General features: G+C 42.1%; 1 protein-coding gene across 1 annotated transcript in view; it reads left to right on the plus strand.

Moving 5' to 3' along the window:
* Nucleotides 1-1,869: 1,869 nt before the first annotated feature.
* Nucleotides 1,870-12,816, plus strand: part of LOC139408569 (neural proliferation differentiation and control protein 1-like) — a 37,810-nt gene continuing 26,863 nt past the window's right edge. Inside the window, exon 1 of the mRNA XM_071152621.1 lies at nucleotides 1,870-2,280. Coding sequence (XP_071008722.1) covers nucleotides 2,181-2,280 — 100 coding nt within the window. The 5' untranslated portion in view covers nucleotides 1,870-2,180. The remainder of the gene's footprint in view (nucleotides 2,281-12,816) is intronic.

Below are 12,816 nucleotides of genomic sequence, written 5' to 3' on the forward strand. Positions count from 1 at the left end.
GAAAGAGGTGTCACTACAGTCCCTGGTTCGAATCCAGGCTGAATCAAATCCGGTCGTGATTGGGAGTCCCATAAGGCGGCACACAATTGGCCCAGCGTCGCCGGGTTAGGCCGTCATTGTAAATAAGAATTTGTTCTTAACTGACTTGCCTAGTTAAATAAAGGTTACATTTTTTAAAAATGGCCTTATACTGCTTGTTGAGTGCGGTCTTAGTGCCAGCATCGGTTTGTGGTGGTAAATAGACAGCTGCGAGTAATATAGATGAGAACTCTCTTGGTAGGTAATGTAGTCTACAGCTTATCATAAGGAATTCTACCTCAGGTGAGCAACACCTCGAGACGTCTTTTATATTAGACATTGCGCACCAGCAGTTATTATCAAATAGACACCCCTTACCAGACATAGTTACTCTGTCCTGCCGAAGCACGGAGAAGCCAGCCAGCACTATATTATCCATGTCGTCGTTCAGCAAAGTCTCGGTGAAACAAGATATTACCGTTTTAATGTCCCGTTGATAGGACAATCTTAATCGTAGATTGTCCAGTTTGTTTTCCAATGATTGCACGTCGGGCCAGTCTGAGCGTTCCCATCACTCCCAGAGGAACCCTACTAAGAAGAAATCACAGAAACAGCAGAACAGTCCTCCAAGCCATGAAGTAGACCACTAGTCACTCTATTATAGAAAAAAGGGTTTGAAAAGAGTTCTACGGCTGTCCCTATAAGAGAACCTTTTTTGGTTCCAGATAGAACTATTTTGGGTACCATGTAGAACCCTCTGTGGAAAGGGTTCTACCTGGAACCAAAAGGAGTTATTCCAAGGGTTCTCCTTTTTTTCTAAGAGTGTATGGGGCAGTTTCCCAGAGACAGGTAAAACGTAGTCCTGGACTAAAAAGTAAGTTCAGTGGAGATTCTCCATTGAAAATGATTTTAGTCGAGGACGGGGCATAATCTGTGTCCGGGAATCTGCCCCTGTATCAGAAAAGTGTTCTGAGGTAAGAGGGGTAACGCTTTGGAGGTCATATGTAGCCATGTGATAGGGGTTATTGTAGTGTTTTGGTAATGGTTCTCACACCCTATGATCCATACAGCTACAGAAACTATGTATGTATGTATGTATGGCTGGCTGAAGTAAAACTATTCCCATTGGCTGCCATCAGATAGAAGGCCTGAAGCCTTTCAGCTGTATCAGCCCTGACAGTGGAACTCTAGATGTGCAGTGCTACAACTGGGACCCTTATGAGACAGATGTCACCTTCCTCACCGTGTTGACACTAACATTCACCCGATGCTGTACTCACTTTCTGGTATTTTGGGCAACACTTTTATAGCACAAAAATAGGCTATTGTTATTAACAATGTTATTTTCTCAGAAAATAGAGAGGTTGGGTTATATTGATATTGTGATAGCACGTTAATTGACTTATTAAATAAAGGTGTAATACCAGGGTAATTGTGGAAACTCAAAGGAGCTGCTTAGGCCTACACGTTGTCTCTGGCATAAACATGGACTTTACATTGCATATCTTACCAACAAATATGCATCAGGAAGCTTTGTAAATATTTTCCCTCCTAATTCTGATAAGGCTATATCCTCATACTTTGCTGTATATATGGTTCCCAGAGTATATCGTGTACAGTGATTTACAATGGTGAAGTGAAACGAAAAGGAAACAAATAGTTAGCCTACGTTTTTGTATGACTGGTAGTGGTCAAACCAGAGACAAAGGAATACACCGTCTTTGGTCAGACCACAGGCTACACAAGACACACACCTGGCGTTCGCTTACCTGCCTGCGCTGTCTGTCAAAGTGCCCAAGCCTGTTTTGTAAATGCGTCATGACGCCGACACCAAGATTTGACGTAGCCTACCTCCACGGTTCACCCGTGCCCCTCCATCTAATCTCGCCTCTCTGTGTATGCTGAATTCCCCGCCTCCCCACTTTTCAACGAGCGCACCGCTATTTTTAGCACTGCCACGGATTAATGTAAAGTGGCGCAGAGACCGTGAACCGGACTGTCCACGAGCATTGTATGCAGGACCTCGCTCGGTATCGGTGCATTCGGTGAGTTACTTGTCACGGAAACCACTTGGCACGGATTCGGAAATCGAGTGGGGGGAACGATGACAAACCCCATGTACCCGTTTCTGGCTTTCTTTTCCTAAAGAAGCATTTTCAAGGATGCTGCTTTCGAAGCGGATCGAACGACAACCCCGGCACTCGCTCCGGCCCGTGGTTCTCCTATGTTTTATTCTCGCCACTGTCAGTGCCAGCATGCCAGGTAAGCATATAGTTTACTTCTAGGACAAATTAAACTGATTTTTTTTTTTAAGGCAGATTTATATTTTGTTTTGTCCCGTATAAAATGATGATTAGCCTATGCTCTATTAATGTCTTCACATTTTAAAAACAGCCCGCATCCAATTTAAAAACAACAAACATAACATTAAAAACATGACATTATTTGGTCATTTTATGGAGAAAATTGTCCAAAGGGCACTGAAATGTAAATGTTTATTTCTAATTGTGAGTTGACTCAATTAATTGTGTTTAACGCCCACTGTACTTTACTACTTAGTGCGTGACGGTAACATTTTGCTTCACTAAGAGTTGTGACATCTGATATGCAACAGGGTGCTGCTGCTCTACCAAGACAACAGTCTACTTTTAGTCAATATGTCTCTGCGCAAACTAGCAAAAGGGATCGAGAAAAATACATTCTCAAGAATTCCCCACTAATTCCCTAACTCGTAATTTAAATTTCTCAAATCGTTTCCGCTCTGCAGTTGCACAGTGTATTCCCTAGCAAATGGGGTTCCCGAGTGACGCAGCGGTCTAAGGCAATAGTGTGGCGCACTATTGGCCCAGCTTCGTCCAGGTTTGGCCGGCCATCATTGTAAATAAGAGTTTGTTCTTAACTGACTTGCCTAGTTAAATAAGGGTAAAATAAATAAAAAAATGGATGTGTCTATATTATTGGGTCTATATTATTATTATTATATTATTTGATGTAATTCATATAACTATGTATACATTTTAAGTAAATCATTGTGTAGTCTTGGCCTGTATTGCAGATTGTAATTGGGGGGGAGACACTTAATTTAGTAAATATAATCAAATTAATCAAATGGAATTTAACTATAATTTCCATGAAAATATTGAACATGTAGGCCTTATTTTACTGACAAAGTAAATCACCTTTTTATAAGAGACAGATGAGGTTGAAAAGGATGAATTGGAGAATGAATATTATCTGATGATGAGAGGAACTGACTGACTGACTGGTGATGAGAGAGCTATTCACACTGAGGCCCTATGAGCAACACAAAAGCTGGACACTAACACACACAATCTCTTTATCTTGCTGGACTAATCACACACATCCCTCCATTAGCAGTGGCATGCATCCACTCTTTAAATCTTATACACTCATGCAGTTCCACACAATAACTTAAATACACTCGTACACTCTTTAGTGTAGTGTAACTCTACTCTGGCATATACAGTATAATCCCAAAATGGTGGGATGTGTGCAATGTATATCTCTACAATACATGTGCACACAGACCTCCTGTATGTTGACCTGTACTGCTTGTTGAAGTTTCCGAGTAAGGCTTCAGGCATTCGGACAATGTTTACCATTAGGTGTTGTTATGGATGTATCATCATCCTGATTGGCTATAAGCAGGCTGTTGAATTGCTAACATGTTCATGTTATGTAAGCCGAGTACTGTCAAAGAGAATGAAAGCCAGGGATGGAAATGCATCATATAAATCAAACTGTATTTGCATTGGCACCACTTTTGTCTTCTGATGGCTTCTCCACTGTAAAAATGCCGGCTGTCTTATTCAACTGGCTTCTGTTGATGAACAACACCACATAAAAAGCATATTCTCTCTCAGGCCCTACTTTTAGCTGGTTCTCCCTGTTGTCATCAGTGTTTTTTATTTTCAAATGTCAGGTTTGTCATTGCAAAGGCAGTGCCTTTGTGTGGTTCTCTGGCAATCTTGTCACTATTCAGTGATCAGTCGCCTGGAGGCTTGCTTGTGTTAGAGGGAGAGATTACAGTTTAGCTGTTATTGCTAGTCACAAATAACATGCACGCACGCACACACACTTTTGTGACCCAGATACTGTCCAGATTTTGCAGCACCTTTGGGGCCAGGCAGAGAGAGCAGATGGAAATAGTTAAGGGTCTGAACTGACACTGTGACAGGCCCACATAGACCACTGACTTGCACTACTGAAGGGGTGTCTCTTTCTCTCTCTCTTTGTTTCTCTCTCTCTAACCATGTTTCCATTGAAGGTTTTATGACAGTAAAGTCATGCTGTATGAAAAATGACCATGACAGGTTTGGTGGAAACATGAAGTGTTGGTACAATTTCAGAAATGTCAACAGACAAGTTGTTCATTCGACATGGTGGGATCTTTTTGTGTCGGTATAATCAGTTATGCAACAATGGCGGTGGGAACTCTTTCATGTTAAAATATTTATATTATAAACCATCATGTTGAAGTGAACTTGGAGTCACGCAGTGATATGCTATACATTGTACTACCACGACGTGGAAAAACATTATGCGTTTATAGGTAGATTAAATAAGTTATGATGAACTTCATGGCGGTTAAGGGCTGGACGGTGATAAGCTTAATGCAAATGTTCTATAACTATTGAGGGTTTTATATGAATGCTGGTGACATGATGATCGACGCTTGGCTGGCAATTATCAAATACAAATGATATTGCTCTTATTTATAATTCATCATATAACCTACCCTGTCCACTTTGTCAGCAAACTGTTGTCTAGAGAACATGTGCCGAAACCAGATAGGGAAAGTTTGCTTTTAATTCGGTACATGGAAACTTTAATGAGAATGTAGCTTTTTTTTACAACCAAATCTTTTTAAATTATGTAAATGCAATGTTATAGAAGTGTCCAGACACATTTTCTTTACGATTTTACTTGTTTTTGAGAAACTGACCACAACCAGGCTTGGATAACACTGGAGGCCCCTTTGGTCTCCACACAGTTGGGTAAAGTTGCTTTTAGTTTTTTGTGCCCGTTATGTGGAACAACTTCCAGAGCTCTCTGATATGAGATGTTCTGGTCCCCCTTGATCAGTTCAGAGTAATGATTGGATACCTCCTATGTTGATAAATTAATTTTTCTTAATATGTTTTGTAATTTTGTATATTGTATGTTGTCCATTTCTAAAAGGACGTATTTGGGGTAAGTTTCTCAAAAACAAGTGAAATTGCAAAAAAAAATGTCTAACACCCCATTTACATAAAAAATTTAGATTTGGTTGAAGAAAACCAAAATTCTCCTTTAAGGCTGTGAGATTGACCATTCTGTTCAATTTTTAAGTGAGGCGGAAACAGCAGGTCTTTACTTTTCTTGCCCCAGGTGAGGCTTTTATTAGCAAAAGTGAAGATAGCCAGGGAACTCTACAAATATTTACATAAGAAAATAACAAACTGGATGTTGCAACAGGAATACAAACTCAACCTAATAGAGCGCTTCAAACAAAACCCAGGCCCCAAATGTACTGTAACCCAGCAGCATGCCAACCAGTTCCCTGTCCAATCCCAAACAATGAAAATGACAGGGTTTAGATACACATACATTGTGGGTATCAGCCAATAGGATGAACCGTATCACATCATGATCAATTAACATTAACAATGCAGGAAATTCAATACAACATGTTAATAAGTTCATAAACATGTTTTCATACCAGCACACATGTCAATAAAGCTGCTCCACTTGCTTTAAGCATAAATACAACCTGGGATATAAACATGTACATCCCCCGGGATAAGCTACTACCGCATTACATGTACCATTCATTAACTGTGCTCGACCGAGCACCGTTTGGCCGTCAATTCTCAGACCAGGAAATAACCGGAACTCTCTTCAATAAACGAGGATAACAAGTTAAGAATCTACATTTAAGCTTAACGCTCATGATTTCATCTTCAAACATGATTACATCACAGTTGTACTTCCTAGTCATAAATACATGAGCATTAAGTTATATAGTGGGCGATGCACAACTATAGGTTTTGCGCGCACAAACCCATTGACGGCATGCGACCACCAACTCTCACACAAGAGAGCTTAGGTGACAAGGACATAATCAGTGGTGTAAAGTACTTAAGTAAAAATACTTTCAAGTACTACTTAAGCAGTTTTGTTTGGTATCTGTACTTTACTATTTTTATTTTTGACTACTTTTGTTCCACTACATTCCTAAAGAAAATAATGTACTTTTTACTCCATACATTTTCCCTGACACCTACAAGTACTCATTACATTTTGAATGCTTAGCAGGACAGGAAAATGGTCCAATTCAAATCCAATTTTATTAGTCACATGCGCCAGATACAACCTTACAGTGAAATGTTTACTTACGAGCCCCTAACTGATAGTGCAGTTCAAAAAATACGGATAAGAGATAAGAGTAACAAGTAATTAAAGGGAAGCAGTAAAAATAACAATCTATACAGGGGGGTGGCGGTTCTGAGTCAATGTGCGGGGCACCGGTTAGTTGAGGTAGTATGTACATGTAGGTAGAGTTCATTAAAGTGACTATGCATAGATGACAACAAAGTGGCAGTGTTGTGGAGAGGGGTGGGGGAGGCGCAATGTGAATAGTTTGGGTAGCCATTTGACTAGATGTTCAGGAGTCTTATGGTTTGGGGGTAGAAGCTGTTTAGAAGCCTCTTGGACCTAGACTTGGTGCTATGGTACTGCTTGCCATGTGGTAGCAGAGAGAGCAGTCTATGACTAGGGTGGCTGGAGCCTTTGACAATTTTCATGGACTTCCTCTGACACCGCCTGGTATAGAGGTCCTGGATGGCAGGAAGCTTGGCCCCACTGATGTACTGGGCCGTTCGCACTACCCTCTGTAGTGCTTTGCGGTCGGAGGCCAGGCAGTTGCCATACCAGGCAGTGACGCAACCAGTCACATGGCTCTCGATTTTGCAGCTGTAGAACCTTTTGAGGATCTGAGGACCCATGCCAAATCTTTTCAGTCTCCTGAGGGGGAATAGGTTTTGTCGTACCCGCTTCACGCCTGTCATGATGTGCTTGGATCATGACAGTTTGTTGTTGATGTGGACACCAAGGAACTTGAAGCTCTCAACCTGCTCCACTCTGCAGCCCCGTCAATGAGAATGGAGGCGTGCTCGGTCCTCCTTTTTCCTGTAGTCCACAATCATCTCCTTTGTCTTGATCACGTTGAGCGAGAGGTTGTTGTCCTGGCACCACACGGCCAGGTCTCTGACCACCTCCCTATAGGCTGTTTCATCGTTGTCGGTGATCAGGCCTACCACTGTTGTGTCGTCGGCAAATGTAATGATGGGGTTGGAGTCGTGCCTAGCCGTGCAGTCATGAGTGAACAGGGAGTACATAAGGGGGCTGAGCACGCACCCCTGAGGGGCCCCTGTGTTGAGGATCAGTGTGGCGGATGTGTAGTACCTACCCTTACTACCTGGTGGAGGCCCGTCAGGAATTCCAGGATCCAGTTACAGAGGGAGGTGTTTAGTCCCAGGTTCCTTAGCTTATTGATGAGCTTTGAGGGCACTATGGTGTTGAACACTGAGTTGTAGTCAATGAATAGCATTCTCACATGGGTGTTCCTTCTGTCCAGGTGGGAAAGGGCAGTGTGGAGTGCAATAGACTGCATCATCTGTGGATCTGTTGGAGCGGTATGCAAATTGGAGTGGGTCTAGGGTGGGTCTTTCTGGGATGATGGTGTTGATGTGAGCCATGACCAGCCTTTCAAAGCACTTCATGGCTACATACGTGAGTGCTACGGGTCGGTATTTATTTAGGCAGGTAACCTTAGTTTTCTTGGGCACAGGCACTACTGTGGTCTGCTTAAAACATGTTGATATTACAGACTCGGACAGGGAGAGGTTGAAAATGTCAGTGAAGACACTTGCTAGTTGGTCAGTGCATGCTCGCAGTACACATCCTGGTAATTCGTTTGGCCCTGCGGCCTTGTGAATGTTGACCTGTCTAAAGGTCTTACTCACATCGGCTGTGAAGAGCGTGATCACACAAGCATAGAAGTAGTTTACCTCATCTGGTTGGCTCGTGTCACTGGGCAGCTCTTGGCTGTGCTTCCGTTTGTAGTCTGTAATAGTTTGCAGGTCCTGCCACATCCGATGAGCATCAGAGCCGGTGTAGTACGACTCGATCTTAGTCCTGTATTGAAGCTTTGCCTGTTTGATGGTTCGTCGGAGGGCATAGCGGGATTTCTTATGCTTCTCGGTTAGTCACGCTCCTTGAAAGTGGCAGCTTTAGCTCAGTGCGGATGCTGCCTGTAATCCATGGTTTCTGGTTGGGGTATGTATTGTCACTGTGGGGACGACGTCATCGATGCACTTATTGATGAAGCCAACGACAGATGTGGTGTACTCCTCAATGCCATTGGCGGAATTCCGGAACATATTCCAGTCTGTGCTAGCATAACAGTCCGGTAGCTTAGCATCTGCTTCGTCTGACCACTTTTTTATTGATCTAGTCACTGGTGCTTCCTGCTTTAATTTTTGCTTGTAAGCAGGAATCAGGAGGATAGAATTATGCTCACGTTTGCCAAATGGAGAGCTTTGTATGCATCTCTGTGTGTGGAGTATAGGTGGTCCAGAGTTATTTTCCCTCTGGTTGCACATTTAACATGTTGATAGAAATTAGGTAAAACTGATTTAAGTTTCCCTGCATTAAAGTCCCCAGCTTCTAGACATGCTGCCTCTGGGTGAGTGTTTTCTTGTTTGCTTATGGCGGAATACAGCTCATTCAATGCTATCTTGGTGCCAGCCTCTGACTGTGGTGGTATGTAAACAGCTACAAAGAATATAGACACAATCTCTCGGTAGGTAATGTGGTCTGCAGCTTATCATGAGAAACTCTACCTCAGGTGAGCAATGGCTCAAGACTTCCTTCGATATCGTGCACCAGCTGTTGTTTACAAAAATGCATAGACCGCCGCCCCTTGTCTTACCAGACGCCGCTGTTCTATCCTGCCGGTACATTGTGTAACCAGACCAGTATGTTGAGATTGTCGTTGTTCAGCCACGACTCTGTGAAGCATAAGATGTTAGTTTTTAATGTCCCGTTGGTAGTTTAATCTTACCAATAACTCATCCATTTTATTGTCCAAAGATAGCATGTTTGCGAGCGGAATTGAGGGGAGTGGGGGTTTATTCGCTCACCTCCTACTCCTCAGAAGGCAGCCCGCCCTCCAGACTCTCTTTCTCCGCCTCCTCTTCACGCAGATCACTGGGGTCGCGGCCTGTTCCCGATGGAGCCCTATATCCTCAGGCTCGTCAGAGTCGTGAAAGAAGAAAAAGGATTCTGCTAGTCCATGGTGTGTAATCACAGTCCTGATGTCTAGAAGTTATTTTCGGTCATAAGAGACGGTAGCGGCAACATTATGTACAAAAATAGTAAAAAACTAAGTTACAAACAACGCAGATAAACTAACAAAATAACACAATCTGTTGTGGGCACGTAAAACGTCTGCTCCGGCACTATTTTAGTTTTTTTTCACTCACTTATGAAGATAACATCCCTGGTCATCCCTACTGCCTCTGATCTGGAGGACTCACTAAACAGAGAACATCCCTGGTCATCCCTACTGCCTCTGATCTGGAGGACTCACTAAACACATGCTTCGTTCTGAAATTATGTCTGAGGTTTGGTTGGAGTGTGCCCCTGGCTATCCGTAAATGTAAAAAACAAGAAAATGGTGACGTCTGGTTTGCTTAAATTAAGCAATTAGAAATTATTTGTCATTTTTCTTTTACTTAAGTACATTTGATCAATTATATTTACTTTTGATACTTAAGTATATTTTAAACCAAATAATTTTAGTTTTACTCTAGTAGTATTTTACTGGGTGACTTTTACTTGAGTCATTTTCTATTAATGTATCTTTACTTTTACTCAAGTATGACAATTGTTTACTTTTTCCACCACTGAACATAAGGACAATCGTTACAAAGGTTAAACATTTATTTGATGTGCACTACATCATCATGCACAGCATTTTACCCACAAAAAGTCAGTTTGATTGAAACACACATCTGGTGGGAAAATGCGCATATATATTTTATACGCATGAAAATCTGTTCCCAGTTCGATGGAAACCTAGATAGATACTTATGAGTATTTTTTAGAAGAGTACGGACAATGTAATCTTCTCCAGGGGCCCTGCACTGTGGCTGACCTTGGCTTCCAACCCCTTGGGTGTATGTGTGTGTTTCTCAGGAGGTTGGCTTGAAACCAAATAAGACACATTTTGGAAAGGAAAATGGACAATAATGTACTCCTCTTCTTCAGGTCTCTTATCCATGTCTGTTTTTTTTAAGTGTGTCTTGGGGCTTGACCATTTTTATAAGATTCAGTTATGTGTACTCCATACAAGGACTATAAGTGGCCACATGCTGTTCTATGCTCTGAGATCAGTTACAGGTTCAGGAGGGGTCAGAAGAATATGTGATTACAGTAAAAAGATGGAATGAGGAACTTGGCAGTGAAATTACTCAAATCCTGGTCTTGAACCCACATGGCAGCTGGCAGCAAACCTTACGCTTAACTTTAGCCAGTTTGCTACAGCAAGGCAGCTGTTTTTGTTTATTTAATCTCAACATCAAATCATTTCTGGGTAACAAGTAAGTACCTTACTGTGATTGCTTGGTGGTCATAAAGAACAAAAATAGCTTCTTAGCAAAGAGCAATTTCTCAAACAATAATGTTCTAGATCTGTCTGGGAGTGGTCTGAGTTAATTACTGTTATTGGCAGCTTTGCACACTCTTGGTATTCTCTCAACCAGCTTCACCTGGAATGCTTTTCCAACAGTCTTGAAGGAGTTTCCACATACGCTGAGCACTTGTTGGCTGTTGTCCTTCACTCTGCAATCCAACTGAGAGTTTTGGCACTCTCTCTTATTGGTCTATTAACTAATTTACCACCAGGTGATGTCACCAGGCAGGCCAAAACTCAATATCACCAAAACAGGTTGACATTTTAGGTGGTCTTTTCAAACAGCTCTTACACTACATTATCATAATTTTCACAATTTCACCGTATTATTCCAACCTCAATGAGGAGATATATATATATATATATATATATATATAACACAATCAAATCTAGTTTTTGACTGCACTGGGCCTTTAAACAATACACTACAAATTTGAATTATCCTGTATTGCAGAAAAGTTTTCCTGCTACAGGGTGATAAAATGAAGATCCTACATCTGTATTCTGAAATTGTAAGTGCTTCAATGTGATGTTTCAACTATAAGCCAGAACTCATAGATAATTATTAACCTGGCCAAATGTGAGCTATAAATGTCATACCTTTTCGAGATTAGGTATACTAATGGTAGTACAAGTCTATAGATGCAGAGAGAAATTAAAATGGTCTATAGTATACAGTGGAGGGTGTTGCTCTCAGAAAGATTCCTTCGAAAAAAAGGCTTTCAAAATCTCTTAAGTAGCACTCAGAAAGGAGTTAATAATGATCTGTTTTCCTTGATTCCTTTTCCTGATTCAAATCTTCCTGAACAAATGTTGTTTGATAGGACTAAGGGGCAAGGAGGAAGAAAGGATGTTTTTTTTTTCACAACACAATTGGTCTGGCAGGGACTTGTTGCCATGACAACTCTGAAGCCTCAGATGAAGCAAGCCAGTTTCTCCTAGCCAGCCCAAGGGAAAACAGTAGTGTAGCTGGCAATGGGATGCCTAATATTGATCCAGAGACATTTAACCAGACTCAACCCACTGCATCTTAATTCAATGCTGTCTATATTGTGCTGTATGATTTCTACTAATTTGAGTGAGTGAGTGAGTTATGCAGGAAATGTAAAACTTGCTGTCTATTTGAGGTTTAAAGGCCCAGTGCAGTAAAAATCTTGATTCCCATGTGTTTTACAGTATATACAGAACCAGTCAAAAGTTTGGACACACCTACTCACTCCAGGCTTTTTCTTAATTTTTACTGTTTTCTACATTGTAGAATAATAGTGAAGACATTAAAACTATGAAATAACACATGGAATCATGTAGTAACCAAAAAAGTGTTAAACAAATCCAAATATATTTTATAATTGAGATTCTTCAAAGTAGCCACCCTTTGCCTTGGTGACAGCTTTGCACACTCTTGGCATTGCACCAGATTTGCCAGTTCTGCACCAGAACTGCACCAGACTTGCCAGTTCTTGCTGTGAGATGTTACCCCACTCTTCCACCAAGACACCTGCAAGTTCCCGGAATGGCCCTAGCCCTCACCCTCCGATCCAACAGGTCCCAGACGTTCTCAATGGGATTGAGATCTGGGCTCTTCGCGGGCCATGGCAGAACACTGACATTCCTGTCTTGCAGGAAATCACGCACAGAACGAGCAGCATTGCTGGTGGCATTGTCATGCTGAAGGGTCATGTCAGGATGAGCCTGCAGGAAGGGTACCACATGAGGGAGGAGGATGTCTTCCCTGTAACGCACAGCATTGAGATTGCCTGCAATGACAACAAGCTCAGTCTGATGATGCTGTGGCACACTGCCCCAGACCGTGATGGACCCTCCACCTCCAAATCAATCCCGCTCCAGAGTACATGCCTCGGTGTAACACTCATTCCCTCGACGATAAACACGAATCCGACCATCACCCCTGGTGAGACAAAACCGCGACTCGTCAGTGAAAAGCACTTTTTGCCAGTCCTGTCTGGTCCACATTTTGCCAGTCCTGTCTGGTCCAGCAACGGTGGGTTTGTGCCCATAGGCGCCATTGTTGCCGGTGA

Source organism: Oncorhynchus clarkii, chromosome 5 (assembly GCF_045791955.1).
Source record: "Oncorhynchus clarkii lewisi isolate Uvic-CL-2024 chromosome 5, UVic_Ocla_1.0, whole genome shotgun sequence".
NCBI classification, from domain to species: Eukaryota; Metazoa; Chordata; class Actinopteri; order Salmoniformes; family Salmonidae; genus Oncorhynchus; species Oncorhynchus clarkii.